The 25,095-nt window shown below is 40.7% G+C and overlaps 1 protein-coding gene across 3 annotated transcripts; it reads left to right on the forward strand.

Moving 5' to 3' along the window:
* Positions 1-406: 406 nt before the first annotated feature.
* On the forward strand, positions 407-24,897 carry LOC133617809 (uncharacterized). 3 transcript variants are annotated; one of them, XM_061978045.1, is made up of 5 exons: positions 407-433; positions 2,473-2,544; positions 10,027-10,321; positions 15,189-15,302; positions 23,019-24,897. In XM_061978045.1, the coding sequence occupies exons 2-5, from the start codon at positions 2,473-2,475 to the stop codon at positions 24,323-24,325; spliced, it is 1,788 nt and encodes a 595-aa protein (XP_061834029.1). In that variant the 5' UTR covers positions 407-433; the 3' UTR covers positions 24,326-24,897. The 3 variants fall into 3 exon arrangements, with proteins under 3 accessions (XP_061834029.1, XP_061834030.1, XP_061834031.1); XM_061978046.1 differs by lacking the exons at positions 407-433; positions 2,473-2,544 and adding an exon at positions 8,613-8,658; XM_061978047.1 differs by lacking the exons at positions 407-433; positions 2,473-2,544; positions 10,027-10,321 and adding an exon at positions 8,614-8,658.
* Positions 24,898-25,095: the final 198 nt, after the last annotated feature.

The raw sequence follows: 25,095 nt of genomic DNA on the forward strand, positions 1-25,095 counted from the left end.
GAAAAGGGATTAGATAGATAGATATATAGATAGATAGATAGATAGATAGCTAGACAGGAGAGTTCCCTCAGGAAAAATAAAAAATTCCAGCAGCAGTGTACAGAATTGAGATATAATTTAAAAAGTAAATAATAAATAATGGGGGTAAATGTTATTGTTTTGTATCCCCAGTCATCCTAGTAGCCCCTCCCCTCCAGAGAGGAGAAAGGACAGATAAAAAAATAATAATTACAAAAAAAATAAAAAATTTACTTGGGACTTCCCGCGGGCCAGATTTTGGACTTTGGCGGGCTGGATCCGGCTCGTGGGCCACAGTTTGGGGACCCCTGCTGTAGTCTGTTGCCCCTGAGGTTAGTAAAGGTAAACCCCGTGCATCAATCAACCTATCGAGAGGCTGCTGCTTTCACCAGAGATGGACAGTTGAACACAGACGGTAAGTACAAATAAAACTTGCTGGAACAAAACTCTAATGTTTGAAATAGAAACAGTAGAGGGTATTAGTGAATAGGTAAAGTTAAAGGCACGATATTACTATTCGCTAGCGGTCGAAGATAAGTTAGCCGTGCTAGCTAACCATAGCTCATAGCATGAGTATAAGAGATATACCTACTGGCCTTGTTTTAAGTTCATACAGTGCATGGTGACAGTGATAGCAATGTAATGTTCGTTTGAAAATACAGCCATAATTATTTGAAATCTGACTTTTAGCAATGAATAGTTATTAGCGCTATTCGCTAATTTGCGAAATTACGCTACTTCTGGTTTGACGCTAAAAACGTAATTTCGCAGTAAAAGCATTACCTTACTTCCGGTTTTAAGTGCCGACCATACTTTCACAACGGAAGTGCTTTAAGTGTAATAATAGTTCAGGACATTAGCTGTAAAATGCGAGTGTATATATTTGAACAGTGTTTATGTTGTGTACAAGGTGTATTTATAATATGTTGTGTAGAGCAGTGGTCCCCAACCACCGGGCCGCGGCCCGGTACTGGTCCGTGGATCGATTGGTACCGGGACGCACAAGAAATTAAAAAAAATATTAAAAAAAAATATATATATATATATATATATATATATATATATATATATACATATATATATATATATATATATATTTTTTTTTTTTTTTTAATTAAATCAACATAAAAAAACACAAGATACACTTACAATTAGTGCACCAACCCAAAAAACCTCCCTCCCTCATTTACACTCATTCACACTCATTCGCACAAAAGGGTTGTTTCTTTCTGTTATTAATATTTCTGGTTCCTACATTATATATCAATATAGATCAATACAGTCTGCAGGGATACAGTCCGTAAGCACACATGATTGTATTTTTTTATGACAAATTTTTTTTTTTTTTAATCCAGAGGAGGGGACCGCAGCTTAAAAAATTGGTCTCCTCGGTTCCCAAACGTTTACTGAGTGTTGTTCAAAGGAAAGACCATGTAACACAGTGGTAAAAATGCCCCTTTTGCAATTTGTTGCTGCCATGAAATTCTAAGTTAATGATTATTTGCACACAAAAAAAAGTTTCTCTGTTCCAACATTAAATATATTGTCTTTGCAGTCTATTCAATTGAATATAATTGTATTCTGTTATATTTACAATTTACACAATGTGCCAACTTCACTGGTTTTGAATTTCGTAGGTCATCAACCTGCCGCGGACTGCAGATGGAACCTAGCTTTTGGCTACGATTTGGCACCTTTACATTTTATATGTTTATTAATTGGCATTGTCCCATGTAACAAAGTTGTAACAAATATAGCAAATGGCGACTTACTATCATCAATTTAAAATACATCTATGAACAAGCTTATTGGTGTGTCCAGTGGGACTGGTGAAAGTTAGGTAGAAGAAAATGTGGTCTGTTATAAATTATTTAATGTCTCTGTGCGGCCCGGTAGCAAATGCGTCACAGAACGGACTGCAGCAGTGGACCAATAACATCTGATGATGATGTACATCCACGCTGAAGCGAACGATTGCATCCACAAAGGACAATGTCAGAATAATTGTAACTAAGTTATCACAAAACTTGTGTTTCAATGAGTTCCCGGCGAGCAGACAAAAGTGGTATTTGATCTTACCAATCAAAAGGCTTGTAAAACTCCACTGTGTATGATGGGAAGCGACATGAAGGTGTCGGTTTCCTTGATCTATTGTAATCCACAGGAAGATTTTGTCTACAAAGCGGCGAGGAAGCAGGACCTGGCCCCCCCTTCAGGCACCTTTTCTTTGAACTGTTTTGTAACCAAAGGCGACGGCTGTTTACGACCCCCCCTTCCATTAGAAACAGCTGTTGCCATGTAATCAGGGAAAGTCCAAATAAAAGGGGAGGCGTGTCTCCTTTCGTCAGAGCGTGGTGGAAGACTGTGCAAATAGTTCAGCCCAGACGTTTCTCCTCAATGAGCTAAATTTAATTCTGTCTCTGTTTAATTCCTTGCTTCTTGTCTGTTTAATAGATGTCATCAGTGTTTGAACCTGACAGACAACAACCCTTGCACAGGAGACGCACCCATCAGAAGCAAATCTTAGTAAGTCTGCACCAAAACATTTCAAAAATACTAAGTACAAATGTAGCCATAAAACCAACAGACTACAGTTGGAAAGGGATTCATACGGACCCATTGCTGGGTGGATCTCGCGTGAGTGGAAAAAGGGGGTTAATAATTTTGCAACACGGTCTGCTGAAAATGATGGTCAAAGTTGGAATTGCCACAAAACATATTTTAAGATATTCAACACTGTACTGCCATCTGGCGGCTAAAGTGGACAGTGGACACGGCAATTTTGTAACGTTTCATGTGTCAGTTAAACAGCAAAGAAAGGGGCCATATGAATCCCCTTCCGACTGTACACTCACGATGGCGCTAAAGTTCAGTGATGTGTTGCCAACTTTAGCCTTTTATTTCTTCGGTTGATGTTTTGCATGACGTAACAATATTGCAGTCCAAATTTTGTCTACAATTTTATACATTCATTATTTTTATTGTACATCAATAAAATGCCATTGGAGAAAAATGTTATTTTATAAGAAACAAAAAATGTTGTCTCTTAACGAGAACATTTAATGAAATTAGCTTCATATTTAGTATTTGATAAATGCACACAACTTGAAAAGTAATTAGAAGACAAAAAACATAACTAGAAAATGAGAAGCACTACATGAAATATAAAACATACATGCAAATTAAAAACATGCTGGCAGCACGGTGGCGCAGTAGTTAGTGCTTGTGCCACACAGTGAGAAGGTGCTGGGTTCCGTGTGGAGTTTACATGTTCTTCCCGTGACTCCGTGGGTTCTCTGCGGGTAGTCCAGCTTCCTCGCACCTCCAAAGACATGCACCTGGGGATAGGTTGATTGGCAACACTAAACTGGCCCTAGTGTGAGAATGTGAGTGTGAATGTTGTCTATCTGTGTTGGCCTTGCCATGAAGTGGCGTCTTGTCCAGGGTTTACCATCTCTTCTGCCCGAGTGCAGCTCCCCCAAGATCCCGCGAGGGACAAGCGGTAGGAAATGGATGGAAAGATTAAGCAAGCTGTGATTTCAATTACATTTAGCACAAGTGTGTTTTCAAATCCTTGCAGATTAAATGACTGTTACACACGTGTGTCTGCTGACCTGATAATTATACGTGAAATTTTTACCGCACACATTGCAGTTGAACGGTTTTTCCCCAGTGTGTGATCTCATGTGCGCGGTCATAACATGCTTGAAGGAGAAACTCTTACTGCACACTGAGCAGGTAAAGGGTTTTTCTCCAGTGTGTGTTTTCATGTGTGTTATCACATTACTTTTGCGGGTAAATCTTTTGAAGCAAATCGAGCATGTAAATTGCGTCTCCCCAGCATGTGATCTCATGGTCATATGTTGCTTCCTGGAAAAACTTGTCTCGCAAATGGAGCAGGTAAAAGGTTTCTCTCCAGTGTGCGTTCCCATGTGTGATATCATGGTATACTTATTTCTAAATCTTTTGGCACAAACTGAACAGGAAAATGGATTCTCCCCTGTATGTATCATCATGTGTCTTTTCAAGTCAGTTTTGATGAGGAATCTTTTGGGACACGCTGAGCAAGCAAAAGGTTTCTCTCCGGTATGTATTCTCATGTGTCTTGTAACATAAAACTTCTCTCTAAATGATTTCCCACATTCAGAGCAGTTTAAGTTTTTGTTGTTAGCGTGATGTCTCATATCACCTTTAGAGTCTTTTTTACTCTCCAAACGTTTTTGGATGTCGTCACCGTGATCGCTCTCAGAAGAGTCTGACATCATGTCGTCCATGTCTGACAGTGGAGCATAGATGCTATCTGGTTCGGACTTTATAGTTTCACAATGCTCTCCATCAGCTTCTGTGATGTGTTGAGTTAGAAGCTCCGCCCCTCCGTTCTCCTCACTTTGACTGTGATGAAGCTGTAAGGACTGATCTTCATCTTCATCATGAAGCTGCTCCCACGGTTGCTCCTCTTTAGTGTGGGAGGGGGCCTGTAGTTCCTTCTGTCCCACACTGGTGTGCCACTCCTGCTGCTTGGAGGGAATCTCTTCATGACTCCTCGTTGTCACCCGATGGACGTCTGCAGAACATAAAGCACAAATCAGGCGTTATTGTATTTTAGTTTGCAGTAATCAAACTATTCACATGTGAGGTTTGCCAAATAAACAGTGATGGGCAAGCTATCAAATCACTAAAAATTATTCCCAGGCGAGGCCACCGCTGCTGCTCACTGCTCCCCTCACCTCCCAAGGGGTGAGGGTGATGGGTGAGATTAAGCTATCCCCTGAGAGTTGGAGCAAGCTACACAGCAAAAGTAGCTTGCTACATTTAAAAAGCATTTATATATATGGGCCCACATGCATAAATATTAAAATATCAATTATAGCTTTTATTACACATTTTTTTGGAAGTATTTTGTTTGGTTGTGGACTCTTAACTATACTTTTTTTACGAATGTTTAAATCCCTCTCAATCTCTTTCTTTTTTTTAACCTTTTGTTCTCTTTCTTTGCTATTTGGAACAAACAGGCCACTCGGGGCATTGAATCCATCACAACTGGACTGTTCAAGTTGTCTTAGATGAAGACATTTCGCCTTTCATCTGAGCGAGCTTCATCAGTTCATGCTCAACGCTAGATAGGACAGTACTAGGCTGAAAAGACGGTGTGAGAGCCAGATGTCTTGCCCAAGGACACAACGGACGTGACTAGGATGGTAGAAGGTGGGGATTGAACCCCAGTAACCAGCAACACTCCGATTGCTGGCACGGCCACTCTAAGATGGTGGTTGTGTCATCTTAAAGGGGTGGAATAACCGTGTAAGAATGTTCTTCGGAAATAATAAAATAACCGATAGACATCTGTGTTAACTCTAAACCGGAAGTAAACTGTTTTATTTCCGCACATGCGTAGTGGAACATTATCAGTATAATTTTACACTGCCCCAAAACAGAGAGGCTTATTTATTTATTTATTTTATTTTATTGTGGATTTTTTTTTTTCGAACACGGTCCATAAGATGGTGGTTGTGTCATCCTAAAGGGGTGGAATAAACGTGTAAGAATGTTCTTCGGGAATAATAAAATAACCGGGAGACATCGGTGTTACCTCTAAACCGGAACTCAGCTGTTTTATTTCCGTACATGCGTAGTAGAACATTATCAGTATAGTTTTACACGACCCTAAATAGAGGGAGAGGGGCTTATTTATTTATTTATTTTTATTTTATTGTGGATTTTTTTTTTCGAACACCGTCTATAAGATTGTGGTTGTGTCATCTTAAAGGAGTGGAATAATCGTGTAAGAATGTTCTTCGGGAATAACAAAATAAACCGTAGCGGACAATGGCGCCTTATTTTTCTTCTTTTTTGGTGTTTTATGGCGGCTGGCGCCCAGCTTAATGGTGCATTACCGCCACCGACTGCTCCAGAGTGTAGGTCAGACATTAGTTCACATTCTATTACCAAAGTGACTTGAAACAGACCCCAGACTCCTCCTGACAACCCTCACACAGTCCTGTTTGGTGTTTGCCTATGGTTTTATTTAACATACAGCAGTGGTCCTCAAACTACGGCCCACCAGCGTCAAAATTCTGTCCCACTGGATTTTTTAATCCATTCTTTCTCGCCCATTCATCAATCCATTTTCTACTGCTTATTACTCTTGGGGTCTCCGAGCCGCTCAGGCGAATCATATTGTCAAAAAATGCATGTTCCCATCGTTAACGTGACGTCAAGTGCGTGCGCTTTCAGTCAATTAATGCGCGAGGGGGGAAAAATGGTGAAATCATTGGGGAAATTCGTAAAATTCCAGTTGTGAATCTCACTCTCTGGTTAAACGACGATATTTGTTGCCTTCGTTGAGAATGTCGGAGAGCTGAGCGCTTGTGGAAGTCAACAAATCTTCTTGTCTATCATCCATCCATCCTTCCATTTTCTACTGCTTGTCCCTTTTTTGGGGTCGCGGGGGTCTTGGAGTCTATCTCAGCTGCATTCGGGCGGAAGGCGGGGTACACCCTGGACAAGTCGCCACCTCATCGCAGGGCCAACACAGATAGACAGACAACATTCACACATCACATTCACACATCACATTCACACACTAGGGCCAATTTAGTGTTGCCAATCAACCTATCCCCAGGTGCATGTCTTTGGAGGTGGGAGGAAGCCGGAGTACCCGGAGGGAACCCACGCAGTCACGGGGAGAACATGCAAACTCCACACAGAAAGATCCCGAGCCCGTAATTGAACTCAGGACTACTCAGGACCTTCGTATTGTGAGGCACATGCACTAACCCCTGTTCCACCGTGCTGCCTTCTTCCATCATTTCCATATAAAATAATTGTTAATTTAATTTAATCATGTGGTTAAGGTGGCCTTTTTGCAAATCGTATAACCTCCAATAAAACAAATCCAATCATTATCCATCCATCCATCCACTGTCCATTTTCTTTGGCGGCGTGGCTCGGTTGGAAGCACGGCCTTGCCAGCAACTAGAGGGTTACAGGTTCGATCCCTTCTTCCGCTAACCTAGTCACTGCTGTTGTGTCCATGGGCAAGACACTTTACCCACACGATCCTAGTGCCACCGACACTTGTTTACATGTAGATGATGGGTTTCACTCAGTCTGTCTCTAGAGACAAGCACTATATAAATATACTTCACTTACTACCTGCTCCACCACAACAACAGCCATTTTTTAAAATCATTTCTCACCTGTTTCCATACAAGACCAAGCAGATTTTGTGTGTTCAATGAAGATCTCCTCTAGGCCCTCAGACATCCTGCCCTCAACTTTGTTGAAAACACGTTTTTAGCACTATTGGTCCATCCCCTCATAATCAATTGCTCATTGGTTTTCGGTTGTATTCCATTCCACTTCAAGCAGGCTCTTCTTAAAAAGCCAAACCTTGACCCCTCTGTTCTTAGAAATTATCGGCCCAACTCCAAGCTGCCCTTTGTGTCCAAAATGTTTGAAAAAGTTGTGGTGAACCTGCATTACACCAACACAATATATTCGATACATTTCAATCCAGTTATTGTCAGTTGCATTTCACAGAAACCACTCTTCTCGGGATCTCCAGTGACATCAGGATGGCCTCTGATGCATGGTGAATGTACAATACCGCTTCTGCTCGATCTCAGCGCAGCCACTGTTGATTATCACTACCTTGTAGACCAGCTGAGGGACCGGGTGAGCTTTTCAATGACTGCCATCCAATGGGTTAAATCATCTGTGGCTGTTGGCCCTCATAAGTAAGAGTCTGTCCCCTTCTTGTTCAGTTTTATGGCCTATCCTTCTTACCCTATAATATACATGCTTCCACTCAGGGATGTCTCTATATTTCTTGTTTAACCCTGATAAGACACATGAAATAAACACGCTAAATGATTGTCTGACTATAGTTAAAGACTGGATGGCTAGTACTGCTCTTCAGCTGAACGCTGCCAAAGCAGAGGTGTTAATTATTGCCCCTGACACTGCCACTTCACAAGTATCCGGCTGCTTAGGGTCCCTTGGTGCAAATGTGCACCCCAGTCTGAGAAATATTGGTGTCACATTTAACCACTCTTTGCTTTTTGATGAGCACCTCAAAAACATTTCCAAACTCAGATCCATAGTATCTCATTTTGAACTAGTAACGATCATCTTGTTTCCTCACGTCTTGACTAATGCAATTCACTCTTCACCCGTCCCAACAAAATGTCAACAGATCGCTTGCAATTAATTCAGAGCGCTGCCGCTATGCTCTGGTCAAGATGTCATAAATTCAGTCATATTACTGCTGTTTTAGCGTCTTTGCAATGACTACCTGTTCATTTTTTGATACAATACAAAATATATCTATATTTAGCTACATAGCTACCTTGTTTACATAATGGCTGTCATGTCTGTTGATCATGTTTTTGTTTTAGTCATGTTCAGTTTTGTTTTTGGTCTCTTTGTGCACTCTTGTTTGTTTTGTCACCATAGCAACCCCTTAGTTTTCGCCTGTCATGTCACGCACCTGTCTCACACTTTGCACTCGCACACCTGTCACTAATCATGTCACTGCTATTTAAGCCTGTCTGTTTCTGCCTGTCCTGGTGACATTATCCATCCATACTACCCATGATATTCCTGTCTACTATAGTTCATGCTTCATGCCATGCCACAGTAAGTGTTTTTGTTTCGTGTTCATAGTTAATTGCCTTTGTGCTAGTCTTTTGGTTTCATTAGTCAAGTGTGTTCTCCGCCATTGTGCGCGCCTTTTGTTTGCTTCCTTTTTTGTAGTCTGTTAGTGTTTAAAATAAAATATGTACTTACATTCACGCCTTGCCCGCGCCAACTTTCCTTTGCATTCCGGGAAAACACAACACCCAAAGGACCACGTATTGACAAATGGCTACACAAGTCACATGACACGAGGGTAGAAAATTGTTGGACTATTGGTCATTGCTTTGATTGATTGATTGAAACTTTTATTAGTAGATTGCACAATACAGTACATATTCCGTACAATTGACCACTAAATGGTAACACCCGAATAAGTTTTTCAAGTTGTTTAAGTCAGGGTCCACGTTAATCAATTCATGGTACAAATATATACTATCAGCATAATACAGTCATCACACAAGTTAATCATCAGAGTATATACATTGAATTATTTACATTTTTTAATACGGGGGGTGGGATGTGGCGGGGGTTGGGGCGTGAGAGGGCGGGGGTTAGGTTTAGTTGCTATCAGCACTTCATCCATCCATCCATTTCTACCGCTTATTCCCTTTGGGGTCAGTCATCAACAATTATATCATCTGAGAAATGGACATTGTAACAATGTAACAACATTGTAACAACATTGCTAATAAAGTGATCTAAAATAAGTAAAGTGTTCGAAAAAAAAATCTACAAGATTATAAAATACATAAATAAATAAGCCCCTTTGTTTGGGGCCGTGTACAATTACACTTTAAGAGTACATCATGTTCTACTACGCATGTGCGGAAATAAAACAGTTGAGTTCCGGTTTGTAGTTCCCTAAGAACATTCTTACACGGTTATTCCACCCTTTTAAGATGACACAACCACCATCTTATGGACCGTGTTTAAAAAAAAAATCCACAATAAAATAAAATAAATAAATAAGCCCATCTGTTTAGGGCCGTGTAAAATTATACTGATAATGTTCTACTATGCATGTGCGGAAATAAAACAGTTGATTTCCGGTTTATAGTTAACACCGATGTCTACCGGTTATTTTATTATTCACGAAGAACATTCTTACACGGTTATTCCACCCCTTTAAGATGACACAACCACCATCTTATGGACCGTGTTCGAAAAAAATCCACAATAAAATAAAATAAAATAAATAAATAAACAAGCCCATCTGTTTGGGGCAGTGTAAAATTAGACTGATAATGTTCTACTACGCATGTGCGGAAATAAAACAGTTGATTTCCGGTTTAGAGTTAACACCGATGTCTACCGGTTATTTTATTATTCACGAAGAACATTCTTACACGGTTATTCCACCCCTTTAAGATGACACAACCACCGAGAAGGAAAGTCGGACGCCGCGGGAAAATATTATGCTTCGATGGAGATGAGAAGAATTACTTGTCGTGGGAGACAAAGTTTGTGGAGCACTTGGGTCAGCTAGGCCTCAAAGCCACGCTGCTCAGTGAGCCGCATGACAATAAAGATGACGTCCAGAAAAACGAGGACGTCTACGCCGAGTTGATCCAGGTTTTGGACGACAAAAGCCTGTCGTTGATTATGATCGAAGCAGAGGACGACGGGAGGAGGGCGTTAAAGATACTGCGACAGTATTACGGAGGTAAAGGCAAGCTGCGGGTGGTTAGCATCTACACCGAGCTAAAATCGTTACACACTTCCTATTAGACGGGCGGACTGGGACAAAAATTCGGTTCTGGACTTTTTGGTCCAGACCGGCCAATGTGCATACTGTACATACACAGTTATACGCAAACCCCCTCAATAGGTACATGACAAAAAATGTCAAATTCAAATTCCATCCATTTCCTACCGCTTGTCCAGTTCGGCTTCGCGGGGGTTGCTGGGTACACCCTGGACAAGTCGCCACCTCATCGCAGGGCAACACAGATAGACAACATTCACACTCACATTCCCACACTAGGGCCAATTTAGTGTTGCCAATCAAAATTATACCATAGTAAATACTTTAGCAAAGGCTTTCCGGTGGTACTTGAACCATTGTGATAGGTCAAATATTATTTTGATGTTCGAAAATTGATCGCTTTTTTTGGGCCGGATTATCCATTATGATAAAAGTTTAAGTTAAAGTACCACTCAGAAGTTGTTTTAAGTACCAATGATTGTCACACACACACACACACACACACTAGGTGTGGTGAGATTATCCTCTGCATTCGACCCATCCCCTTGTTTAACCCCTGGGAGGTGAGGGGAGCAATGAGCAGCAGCGGTGGCCACGCCCAGCAATAATTTTGGTGATTTTTTTTTTAACCCCCAATTCCAACCCTAGATGCTGAGTGCCAAGCATGGAGTTAATGGGTCTCATTTTTATAGTCTTTGGTATGACTCAGCCGGGGTTTGAACTCACAACCTCCCGATGTCAGGACGGACACTCTAATCAAATCAAATCAAATCAACTTTATTTATAAAGCACATTTAAAATTTACCACAGGGGTAGCCAAAGTGCTGTACAATGAGCAGGTTAAAAGATAAAACGAGTACCGAGCAAACACAACACAACACAAACAGAACACGATAAAAAATAAATAATTAAAATAGAATTAATAAAAACATAAAAACAGGATCACAGCAGGTGTATTATGGGGCGCCATTGCAGGATGGATATCACTCAGTGTTAAAAGCCATGGAATAAAAGTATGTTTTTAAGAGAGATTTAAACCAACCACAAGGCCACTGATAGTCCCACACACACACCAGGTGTGGTGAAATTAACCTCTGCATTTGATCCATCCCCTTGTTCCACCCCCTGGGAAGCGAAGGGAGCAGTGAGCAGCAGCGGTGGCCGTGCTTGGGAATTATGTGGTGCAGGGGTGTCCAAACTTTTTGCCTCGGGGAAATTGGGCACAATAAATGGCCGGGGACCAAAAGACGTATGTACAGTACAGGCCAAAAGTTTGGACACCCCTTCTCATTCCAATGCGTTTGGTTTATTTTCATGACTATTTACATTGTAGATTGTCACTGAAGGCATCAAAACTATGACACCTGTGAAGTGGAAACACATTTCAGGTGACTACCTCTTGAAGCTCATCGAGAGAATGCCAAGAGTGTGCAAAGCAGTAATCCGAAAAAAGGGTGGCTATTTTGAAGATATTAGAATAAAACACTTTTTTTTTTTTGTAAATTCACCTTTTTTTTGTTTTGTTTTTAATGAGGTGGCGACTTGTCCAGGGTGTCCGCCTTCCGCCCGAATGCAGCTGAGATAGGCTCCAGCACCCTCCGCGACCCCGAAAGGGACAAGTGGTAAAAAAATGGGTGGATGGACGTAACTCCACATGTGTTCATTCATAGTTTTGATGCCTTCAGTGACAATCTACAACGGGGGTGCCCAAACTATGGCTCATGGGCCGGATCCAGCCCGCCAGCGTTCAAAATCCGCCCCGCGGGAAGTCCCAAGTTTTAAAAAAAATACATATATATATATATATATATTTTTTTTTATTTTTTTTTTAATTATTATTAGTTTTTTTAAATGTGTCCTTTCTAATCCCTGTTCTACCGCTTGTTACTCTGTGTCTCCTAGCCGCTCAGGCAAATCATATTGTCTAAAAATACATTTTCCCATCGATAACGGGACATCATGGCAAGTGCGCGCTCTTTCAGTCAATTAGTGCGCGAGGAATATTTATATTTATATATATATATATGTGTGTGTGTATATATATATATATATATATATATATATATATATATATACACATACAGATACAGCCCGGCCCCCGGCCAAATTGTTTTAACCAATGCGGCCCCCGAGTCAAAAAGTTTGAGGACCCCTGATCTACAATGTAAATAGTCATGAAAATAAAGAAAACACATTGAATGAGAAGGTGTGTCCAAACCTTTGGCCTGTACTGCACATACACAAACACATTAATTTAATTTATTTAATCAAATAACGCGACCGGGATGGATGGACATTATTAAGATGACGGAAAAGATATATCTGCCAAAAATCCAAACTTAAGTGTAAATATTTTGACAAATTTGAGAGTTATTAGATAAGTAAAGAAGAAGAAGCCGAATTATCATACTTTCTGTAACATTAGGAAGGAATGATGTCGTCCAGCTTGAAAAATGTCTCAACAATAATCAACTTGAAGGAGCCTAGAATTTATTTTATTTAGATGTTCGCAATATTTCAGAGCTCCTCACAAGGAAACCTTACAATGTACTGACTCTATAAAGTGCTAAAAAAGGAGAGTCGATGGTGAGTTATTGTGATGTAGAGAAATCCCATATTATTAAAATATTTCCCAGGGCATTTCTCATATTTTGAAATGCAAATGTTGACGCTCCTCTGATTTGCAGCATTAGACGCAAATCCCCTGATGTTGTTTGGTGCTAAATTAACCACAACAGAAGAAAGCCATAAATGTTATATCCTGGGCAAACTTAAATCCTCTCTTTTATGGGTAGAAGCCCCCGAAGCTTACTGAGTGTAACAGATTCAACCGTGCTTGTATTATGTAGAATGTACGGTAGTATACGGATTAAATTATAGACTCTGCCACCTCATTCCAGAGACCACTCCTTCTCATAGACATAAGTAAACAGAAGTAAACCTTTATTAAGAGGGGAAATTTGTCATCTAAAATGTACAAGCTTTAGTATAGCCTGAAAAGGCCCAGTGATCTGGAATGTGATTGATAGCGCTATAAAATAATCACTTTTTTAAACATATTTAAACAGTGCTTTAAGCGAAATTTATTGCTACGTTATTCTTAGTATATTTAGCACACCCCTCATGGCTGAGGAATTCACATTGGTCGCATAATTTTGGTCTTGACCCCTCTGTTTATGATATGATTATAGGGAATCTTCAAGATGCAGCCTTTTAATCAAATTTGAATAATGAGTTATCGAGACTGATTTGGTGGATTAAAAGCTTCCTTCTCTGTAAATGTAAACCTGTTGGTAGTTTGGTATGAAATTGTAAATGGCTAATGGATGGGTAGATTTTGAAATGAATTGTACTGTATATTATATGGTGGTGTATATTTTGACTGTGGGTCCCTGTCAATGTTACCTCTAATTTTTCATGTGTGTGAGCAAACGCACAAACACCCTGAGCATTCAGTGGAATACAGACGTGCACACTGTGGTCATACCAGCAGCACATTTGTCTCAAACCTGACATAACAATTTAAATGTCTTATTATTATAATCAAGTGACAGTAGTCAATTTCAAGAGATTATTTTCTAATATATGTGATTTGGCCCACTTTGATATTGTTGGGGGGTTTTTTATCAGCTATGCACTATAGTATTTTATGCCTGGGTGGGGGTCCTGCTTTGGAAAGATTGTGTACCCCTTTCAGAGATCACATTAAGTTCCCCATAAAACATTCACATGTTGCATGAGATGAAGTGCTTATTAACTTTCTGTCTGTAAAATAAATATTTATTAGCAATTATGTAGTCCTGTAACATCATTTCATGATTAATATCCAAAAAATAACATTCTTAACAAATGACAGTAGAATAAGCACACTGATTGAGGAGTCATAGTAAAACAACCTGAAATTTACACTTTACGTGTAGTGTTGGAGTTGTCCAACTTTTTGTGTGGCCATAAACGCACCAGAGGCTAATTGCCATAGTGTACGTGTTGGTGCAGGTGAGAGAGTGAGCAAATGGCTGCTTTTGATATAACAGATGACAAAGAGTTGCTTTTGGCTTGGTTTGTACGGTAGACAATGACCAGTTTTGCTAGATAAAAGTATTTCGACTTGTCCAGGGTGTACCCCGCCTTCCGCCCGATTGTAGCTGAGATAGGCTCCAGCGCCCCCCGCGACCCCGAAGGGAATAAGCGGTAGAAAATGGATGGATGGGATGGGTTATAAAGGGACCGATGGAATTCCTGTCCTCCTTTAAGTGTCTCCACAGACGTTACAATAAATTAACAGTGTTGACAAACATTGTTTTATCTGTTGTGGCCGCCTTTCGTCACCTGTTACTCACAGTTGCATTGCAAAATCATACAAAACAAACTATTTGTTTACTTTGTTTAGAGCGGGATTTGATTTGCTGTGCGCAGAGGGCAATTGCGCAGGTGCGCACCTTAGAGGTAACGTTGGTCCCTATCCATAAGCTCTATGCTTCTAGGATTACCTTTTTGCAGAACGGACTAATATTAACAAAAGAAACAGTAATATAATATAAATTATGTCTAAATAAATACGACATTAGAGCTGCATTAAACATTATATTGCAAGTGGTACGACGTTTCCTCAAAAATAATGTTTAAAAAACAACTTAAAGCCTTGTCCAGCTGTTTACTGACCTATACTATTCATGTTTAAATAACTTTTTCTATCATTCATCACTCAATATCTGCATTTGTATTTATACGTATGTTTGATTAGGCTTACCTCACAAACCTGTGAAATGTTGGAACGGCAAACGTAAATACAGACACACCTCATTTGTGTTCTATGTGTCAGCAGAGAGTCAAGAAGAGATTCCATCTGAGAAGCGAGAGTTGAACTCCAGTGTGGGGCAAAAGGAGCCGGAGCCCCGCCACTTTGAAGAGAAATGGTGGGAGCCGCTTCGAGGGTCAGGTGAGGCTAATGATGATAAAGCTCAGTCCTCACAGCTTCATCCCAGTCAAAGTGAGGAGAATAGAGGGGCAGAGCTTCCATCACACATAGCAAAAGCTGATGGAGAGTATTGTGAAGATATAGACTCGGAACCAGACGACATCTTTGCTCCACTGTCAGATATAGACGGCATGTCGGACTCTTCTGATAGCGATCAAGGTGACACCAAAAAACCTTTAAAGAGTAATAAGAACTCTAAAAATGATACGAGACATATTACGAACAACAAGCGCTATGACTGCTCTGAATGTGGGAAAATATGTACACAGAAGTGTCATTTTATAATACACATGAGATCACACACTGGAGAGAAACCTTTTGCTTGCTCAGTTTGTGCTAAAAGATTCTCTTCAAAGAGTCCCCTGAAGTTACACATGATGATACATACAGGGGAGGTTCCCTTTTCCTGTTCAGTTTGTGCTCGAAAATTCAGATGCAAAAGAGATATGGTGCTACACACAAGAATACACACTGATGAGAAACCTTTTGCTTGCTCTGTTTGCGGCAAGAGTTTCTCCAGAAAAAATTATATGACCAAACACATGATATCGCACATGGAGGAGAAGCCATTTACCTGCTCGCTTTGCCCTAATAGATTCAATTGTAAGGCTTCGGTCATAGTGCACATGAGAACGCACACGGGGGAGAAACCCTTCAGTTGCATTACATGTAATGCAAAGTTCACGTATAGGTATCAGGTCAGTAGACACAAGTGTAAGGATGGGCAGTTAATCAGATTTTAATTTCAATTCTGGCTTCTCAGAATCGTAACAAAGAAGAAAAACAGTTAATAGGTGGCGCAACGTGCATGCCAATTCCTGAGCTAGTAACGAACGTTGAAAGTCATGGATATTGATTTAATGTGACTGAATTGTTGCCATCGTGAATAGAAGGAACCACACTGGTGTATGGAGGTTTGTGGCCGGCCGTCTTCGAACAGTGAATTGTAATCTAAATGGGACTTTACTGGATAAATAACGTTTTTTTAAAAAGGAAGCTGTAGGGTCTTAACCAGGGATGGGCAAACTACGGCCCGGGGGCCACATCCGGCCCGCCAAATATCAGAACAAAATTAAGCAAAGATCTGTTTTGAGAATTGCCACAACACAACAAAACTGATACTAGACTTCGACGCATTGGCAAAGAAAGGGTCAACAACACTGCTCCCACTGAAAGAAAATGTAAGTGTTAACCTTGTAATACCATTTTTGTGTTTCTTAGAGGTCCTGATAGGATGTTGGGGAATAAAGATGCATAGCCCATATTTGGGAAGTTACTCTACTCTCAACAGATAAGATATGCCTTGAAATGAATCATGTGCTCGCCTGGCCTGTCTGTCAAATTTCAAAAGCCGATGTGGCCCCTAAGACAAAAGGTTTGCCCACCCCTCGGTCAAACACACAAATTGTGATCGCGCTAAATGTACAATAAAAAAACACAGCATGTTTATTTCATATTTCATGTGGTGCTTCTCATCTGGGTGTTATTGTTTTTGTCCTCTTCTTAATGATATTTCTTGATTTTTGTCTTTTCTAACCTAATGATTTTTTTGAATGGCATTGCAGTTTGATATTATTATTGTTGAATGAAAACTATGTATGGATAGAATTGTACTCAACGTTCTGACTGGTAGACAGCAAAATTGTGATTTCATGAAAAAATACTTACATTTAAAAACAATAAATACATGGCACACCAAATGTAATGTTTTATTTCTTATTTTAACCATTTAAAGCCTTTTTAATGAAATTATGTCACAGTTCCACAAGTTGTTTTGCTCATCTAAACTTGTGACATTATCTGATCAAAAAGCTTTAAACATTTATTTAAAAAATACCTGTTTCATATTTTTGTTTAGGACTGAAATTTGAGAATTTTTTGCTAAAAATATGAATCCAAAATGTTTACTTTTATGTCCTGTTGGGTTTTGAGAATCATCTTCTTCCGCTTATACGAAGTCGGGTCGCGGGGGAAGCAGCCTAAGCAAAAAAGCCCAGACTTCCTTCTTCCCAGCTACTTCGTCCAGCTCTTCCCGAGGGATCCCGAGGCGTTCCCAGGCCAGCTGGGAAACAGTCTCTCCACCGTGTCTTGGGTCTTCCCCTTGCTGTCCTTCCGGTCTGACAGGCCCTAAACATCTCCCGAGATGCCCGAACCACCTCATCTGGCACCTCTCGATGTGGAGGAGCAGCGGCTTTACTCTGAGCTCCTCCCGAATGACAGAGCTTCTCACCCTATCCCTAACCATGAACTAGGACTTGGAAGTGCTGATTTTCATTCCAGTCGGTTCACACTGTGAACCGATCTAGTGAGAGCTGAAGATCCTGGTCAGATGAAGCCAGCAGGACAACATTATCGGCAAAGAGCAGAGACCTAATCCTACAGCCACCGTTGTAAACAGAATCTGTGACTAAGGGCAGCCCTGGCGGAGTGCAACCGTCACTGGAAACGGGTCCGACTTACTGCCGGCAATGCGGCCCAAGCTCTGACTCTGATCATACAGGGAGCGGACCGCCACAATCAGGCAGTCCGATACCCCATACTCTCTGAGCACTCGCCACAGAACTTCCCGAGGGACACGGTTGAATGCCTTCTCCAAGTCCACAAAGGACATGAAGACTGGTTGGACAAACTCCCATGCACCGTCAAGGATCCCGCCGAGAGTATAGAGTTGGTCCACAGTTCCACCACCAGGACGAAAACTTCACTGCTCCTACGGAATCCGAGGTTCGACTATTCAAAAAAGCCTCTTCTTCGGTACACCTGAATAGACCTTACCGGGAAGGCTGAGGAGTGTCATCCCATGATAATTGGAACACACCCTCTGGTTCCCCTTTTTAAATAGAGGAACCACCACCCCAGTCTGCCAATTCAGAGACATATGTGAATATGTGTGTGTGAGATATATATATATATATATATATATATATATATATTGCTATAAGAGCAGAAAAATTATATACAATATATTTATAACACAGACAACATTCACACTCACATTCAGACACATCCATATATATATATATATATATATATATATATATATATATATATATATATATATATATGTATGTGTGGGGGGAAAAAAATCAAGACTATTTCATCTCTACAGGCCTGTTTCATGAGGGGGGGTTCCCTCAATCATCAGGAGATTTTAATGGGAGCATTCACATACCATGGTTTATATAGGGCACAGAGTGGGTGGGTACAGGCTGGCGTAGGGGCGTGGTGATTGGCTCATGTGTTACCTAGGAGGTGTTTCCGTCTGTGGCGGCATGCTGTTACAATTTCGCTGCGCTTGTTGAGGGATGACAGGTCTGGACGGTAAATAATAAACAGTTTCTCTTTCAAGCATAGGTTGCATCTTTTATTACCACTATTGTAAGGTGTGCTGGATGAAAGAATTTGCCATGTTATTGAATATTCAACATTATTGTCTTTGAGGTCCCAAATGTGTTTGCTGAGTTCTGTGGTATTTCGCAGGTTTTGGTTCCCGAAAGAAGCCTTGTGATTGTTCCATCTGGTTTTGAATTCTCCCTCGGTTAATCCTACATATGTGTCGGATGTGTTGATGTCCTTGCGTATTACCTTAGATTGGTAGACAACTGATGTTTGTAAGCACCCCCCGTTGAGAGGGCAATCAGGTTTCTTTCGACAGTTACAGCCTTTGTTGGTTTTGGAGTCGCTCTGTCCGGGGGCCGACGGCTCATTTGCAATTGTTTTGTTGTGGTTTGAGATGATTTGTCTTATATTGTTCATACAGCTGTAGCTCAATTTAATGTTGTTCTTGTTGAATACTTTTCTTAGGGTGTTGTCTTTGGGAAAGTGTTTGTCAATCAGATTGAGGAATTTGTGTCCAATGTTAGTTGAGACGTTTTTGCTGTATGGGGGGTTGTACCAGATGATGTCGTTTCGTTTTCTGTTCTTTTTTGGCTGGTTTCCTGGCGTGGGTTCATAGGTGAGGGTGAAATTGTATCCGCTTTCATCAAGGGCTTTTTGGTACGGGGGGGTTGCTTGGTCAAATTCAGCTTTGCTAGATGACAGCATCGATAGCCTTTTATTAATTCCGGTAGGTATTCTTTTCGTGGTGGTGGGTGGGTGGTTGCTGTCATGGTGCACGTATTGGAGTGTTGTGTTGGGTTTCGTGAATGGTTGGTAGCTGTTATTTCTCAGGTTGAAAGTGACGTCAAGGAAGTTGACGGTTTGCTTTTTGGCTTCAATCGTGATCCATAGGCCATTCTCTTTGAAAATGCAACATTTGACGTCACTATGGGAAGTTTTGACGGAGCAGAAACGTGTGAACTCGTTGGAAGTTTCCTCCTCTCCCAGTTCGCTAGCCTCAATCTGAACCTTGGTATTTACCGTGATGACGGACTGGCAGTGTGTCGCGCCTCGCCAAGGAGCAGCGAGAATACCAAGAAGCGCATATGCCAAATTTTCAAAGAGAACGGCCTACGGATCACGATTGAAGCCAACAAGCAAACCGTCAACTTCCTTGACGTCACTTTCAACCTGAGAAATAACAGCTACCAACCATTCACGAAACCCAACACAACACTCCAATACGTGCACCATGACAGCAACCACCCACCCACCACCACGAAAAGAATACCTACCGGAATTAATAAAAGGCTATCGATGCTGTCATCTAGCAAAGCTGAATTTGACCAAGCAACCCCCCCCGTACCAAAAAGCCCTTGATGAAAGCGGATACAATTTCACCCTCACCTATGAACCCACGCCAGGAAACCAGCCAAAAAAGAACAGAAAACGAAACGACATCATCTGGTACAACCCCCCATACAGCAAAAACGTCTCAACTAACATTGGACACAAATTCCTCAATCTGATTGACAAACACATAGATGCATATTTTGCATTTCCTTTGGAAATCGAGGTCCCAGAGTCTGGAGGAAGACAGGAGAGGCACAGGATCCACGTTGCCTGAAGTCTAGTGTAAAGTTTCCACCATCAGTGATGGTTTGGGGTGCCATGTCATCTGCCGGTGTCGGTTCACTCTGTTTCCTGAGATCCAGGGTCAACGCAGCCGTCTACCAGCAAGTTTTAGAGCACTTCATGCTTCCTGCTGCTGACCTGCTCTATGGAGATGGAGATTTCAAGTTCCAACAGGACTTGGCGCCTGCACACAGCGCAAAATCTACCCGTGCCTGGTTTACGGACCATGGTATTTCTGTTCTAAATTGGCTCGCCAACTCCCCTGACCTTAGCCCCATAGAAAATCTGTGGGGTATTGTGAAAAGGAAGATGCAGAATGCCAGACCCAAAAACGCAGAAGAGTTGAAGGCCACTATCAGAGCAACCTGGGCTCTCATAACACCTGAGCAGTGCCAGAAACTCATCGACTCCATGCCACGCCGCATTAACGCAGTAATTGAGGCAAAAGGAGCTCCAACCAAGTATTGAGTATTGTACATGCTCATATTTTTCATTTTCATACTTTTCAGTTGGCCAACATTTCTAAAAATCCCTTTTTTGTATTAGCCTTAAGTAATATTCTAATTTTGTGACACACGGAATTTTGGATTTTCATTTGTTGCCACTTCAAATCATCAAAATTAAATGAAATAAACATTTGAATGCATCAGTCTGTGTGCAATGAATAAATATAATGTACAAGTTACACCTTTTGAATGCAATTACTGAAATAAATCAAGTTTTTCAAAATATTCTAATTTACTGGCTTTTACCTGTGTATATATATACATATATATATATTCAATCATTTTTTTTAAATGCTCCAGGGAGCCACTAGGGCGGCGCTAAAGAGCCGCAGGTTGCTGACCCCCGCTTTAAACCAATTCTGTAGAATGGCCCGTAGTATAATCGAAGTAGCCAACCCACCCTGACGATGCGCCCTCCGGAACAGCAGGTGGCGGTATGCTCTTATTAACATGGGTTGCTACCCGCCATTGAAGGGATAAAAATCCCAAGATCCTTTGCGAACATATTCTCAACATGGCGGCGTTTCCCGGAGTGAAAATAGCAACTTTAAAATGTAAGTGTAGGGTTTTTGCATTCATTTAACGCCAGACACATACATCTTACAGTGATATTATAAACTTACATTTGAGCTAAAAACGACATTTTGACCATGTAATGTTGCGCCGCTGCCGTCCTGTTCGATCCTTATTTGACCCCGAGAGAGGGCCTCATAGCCGGCCTGTGCTGACCCCAAAGCACGGAGCTTTTTTTCAGCGTTTAGAACTAACAGCTTCAATCTTTTTCTTTCAATTATTTCACATCAAGATGTTGAGTTAAGTCTTATGATATCCAAAGTGCAGCTGGGAGAGACTCCAGCCCATCTCCCCTCCGCGACCCCGAGAGGGACAAGCGGTACAAAATGGACATATGTCTTATTTTGACCTTCACGAGATGACACACGGTATTCGGTTTGCGAGAACGAGATTAGACGAAATTTGAACGTTAATTTTAAGCAGCGGCGCGGTGTAGGTTTCTCTTTAGCACTGAAACCGGATTTAGGGACAACTGACCCTGTAAGGGACAAGCGGTAGGAAATGGATGAGCAGTAGGCCTACACCTTAATATGTTTACAGTGAAGTGTACTCATGTGTGTTGGCAGATATTGACACAATAATGACTTTGTGTTAATTTAAACTATACCTAATTATATACAGATTGTCAGTATACTCTGGACTGAAGCTGTGTGTCTTCATTGTTTTTGTAGCTGTTGTTTTGAGGCATGTTTAAAAAAAATAATGCACTTTGTGACTTCAATAATAAATATGGCAGTGCCATGTTGGCACTTTTTTCCATAACTGGAGTTGAATTTGTTCTCTTATTTTGGAAAACCTTGTTTCTGATTGATTGATTGAAACTTGTATTAGTAGATTGCACAGTACAGTACATATTCCGTACAATTGACCACTAAATGGTAACACCCGAATAAGTTTTTCAACTTGTTTAAGTCGGGGTCCACGTTAATCAATTCATGGTAAAGTTACATTGTTTAATGCATCACAACAAAATTAGGCATAATAATGTGTTAATTCCACGACTGTATATATCGGTATCGGTAATTAAGAGTTGGACAATATCGGATATCGGCAAAAAAGCCATTATCGGCTTAATAAATATATATATATATATATATATATATATATATATATATATATATATATATATATACACACACACATATATTATGTATGTATATATAAGCGGTACAAAATGGATGGATGAATATTTATACATACACACATACATGCATTTGTCGGACTGTACAGACCTGCTTTTACCTTGACCGTTAACGGTCAGTGATCAGGTTAAAAATGATTGAGGAGACTGACTGGTGTGCTTAAGATACTTAAGATAAAACTATTCCCAAGTTGTGTGCAAATAAATGACACGGATTCAAGTAAAACATTCTTGGATGATATTCTGACAATAAAATGGCACATATTGGGGTTTTAAGCAAATTTTAATGATGCAAGCGAGTATTCACCTCTAATTAATAATTCATAATTTAATCCAAATTCCAAAGTGCGATTGATCTAATTGAAAAAAATAATATTTTGATATCATTATTGGCATATGAAATTACCTATATCAGGATAAATATTTTTCCCATAACAGCATTAAATTGGAACAAGCGCTATACACTAAAATACAGCAACACCTTATTTGTGTTCTATTTTGCAGACGTCCAGCAGGTGTCAGCAGAGAGTCAACATGCGATTCCCTCCAGGCAGCAGAAGTGGAGCTCCAAAGTGGGACAGAGGGAGCCAGAGACGCCCCACATTAAAGAGGAAGAGGAGGAACAGCAACTTCAGGGGTTGATGGAGGCTGATGATGAAGATGAAACTCAGTCCTATCAGCTTTATCACAGTCAAAGTGAGATAACCGGAGGGGCGGAGCTTCTAACTCAACACATAACAGAGGATGACGGAGAGCAGCTCCACATTAAAGAGGAAGAGAAAACTGATGAAGATGAAAGTCAGTCCTCACATTGTCTTCACAGTCGAAGTGAGACAAACAGAGGGGCGGAGCTTATAACTCGACACATAGTTGATGGAAAGCTGCTCCACATTAAAGAGGAAGAGGAGGAACAGCAACTTCAAAGGTTGACAGAGGCTGATGATGAAGATGGAGCTCACTCCTCCCAGCTTCGTCACAGTCAAAGTGAGGAGAGCGGAGCGGCGGAGCTTCTAACTCGACACATCACAGAAGGTGATGGAGAGCATTGTGAAGATATAAACTCCGAACCAGACAACATTTACGCTCCACTGTCTGACATGGACGACATGATGTCAGACTCTTCTGAGAGCGATCACAGTGACGACATCACAAAACCTTTGGAGAGTAATAAGAATTCGAAAGCTAATACGAGACGTCGCACTAACAACAAACACTTTGACTGTCCTGAATGTGGGAAATCCTTTGGACGAAGGAGTAATTTGAAAACCCACATGAGAACGCACACCGGAGAGAAACCCTTCGCTTGCTCTTTTTGTGCCAAAGGTTTCTCCCTCAAGCATCATATGATAATACACATGAGAACGCACACTGGAGAGAAACCTTTTGCTTGCGCAGTTTGTTCTAAAACATTCTGCTCGGCGGATCACATGAAAAGGCACATGCTAATACATACAAGGGAGGCATCACATCCATGTTCAGCTTGTGGTAAAATATTCACTTGTAAAAAAGGCATGTTATTGCACATGCGAACACACAGTCCTGAGAAACTCTTTACCTGCTCCGTTTGCTGTAAGATGTTCACCAGAAAGCAAAATATGAACAAACACATGAGATCACACTTCGAGGAGGAGAAATTTGTGTGCACGCTCTGCCCTAAAAGATTCACGAATAAAACAGCTGTCATGATACACACGAGAACACACTCTAGGGAGAAACCGTTCGGTTGCATTGTGTGCAATAAAAGGTTTACATGTCATTATAATGTCAGCAGGCACAAGTGTGCAACAGTCATGGAAGCTGCAAGGACATAAATACACACTCTGTTACTGTGCTAAATCTATTATAAATACACAACGTGTTTATTAGGCATGTATATTTAGACCTTCATGTGGTGTTCAGGAGTGTAATTTTTCTAGGGAAAAAAAGGAATTTTGGTTTTGAGGCCGAACAACTACTTAGAATATTCAGTTTGCAACACGAATGATTTCGGTGGACATGGGCAGTATCGGACCCAGGAGCATTTGAAATATTGAACAGATGTTTTTATTTTGAAGGCGCAATACATTGTAGTGTCACTGGCCCTTTTTAAACAGCACGTAGGATATATTTCCATGAATATAACTTGTTTATCACGTCTTGCGTTTGTTTACTGTGATGGTCACTTGTCGGTTCCTTAATTGCTAACTGTCATTGTTCACAAGTAACGCCAACACTAACTAAAATGTTGTCATCTCATTTTTAACACAATACCATTATTGAATGCAGGTTGTAAAGTGACCTCGTTGTGTCGTTGTAGAAGAACAAAGCTTGTTGATTTTTTAGTTGATTTTCATTGGCCAAACTGCTTTTTGCGTTTTGAATTGTCATTAAAGAGTGAACAGTTGGTTTGTCCACATTATTTATGTTTTATTCAAGTCAGAATGTTTTTGCCTTGAAACATTGCAGTTTGTAAATTCTTTGAGTTGTAGTTATTTTTGACATATTTCTGCTCAAACTATTTAAACTATTTCTCCCGTTTCCAATACAGTATGCGTCTCCCCAAATGTTAAAGTATTTCCTACGCCTTTGCAGGTAGGCAAAG

Source organism: Nerophis lumbriciformis, linkage group LG18 (genome assembly GCF_033978685.3).
Source record: "Nerophis lumbriciformis linkage group LG18, RoL_Nlum_v2.1, whole genome shotgun sequence".
Taxonomy (NCBI): Eukaryota; Metazoa; Chordata; class Actinopteri; order Syngnathiformes; family Syngnathidae; genus Nerophis; species Nerophis lumbriciformis.

Coding starts and splice junctions, on each gene's coding strand:
- LOC133617809 (XM_061978045.1), top strand. CDS start 2,473: ATGTCATCAGTGTTTGAACCTGACAGACAACAACCCTTGCACAGGAGA. Junction 2,545..10,026: donor CCCATCAGAAGCAAATCTTA/GTAAGTCTGCAC, acceptor CACCCCTTTAAG/ATGACACAACCACCGAGAAG. Junction 10,322..15,188: donor ACTGCGACAGTATTACGGAG/GTAAAGGCAAGC, acceptor ATGTGTCAGCAG/AGAGTCAAGAAGAGATTCCA.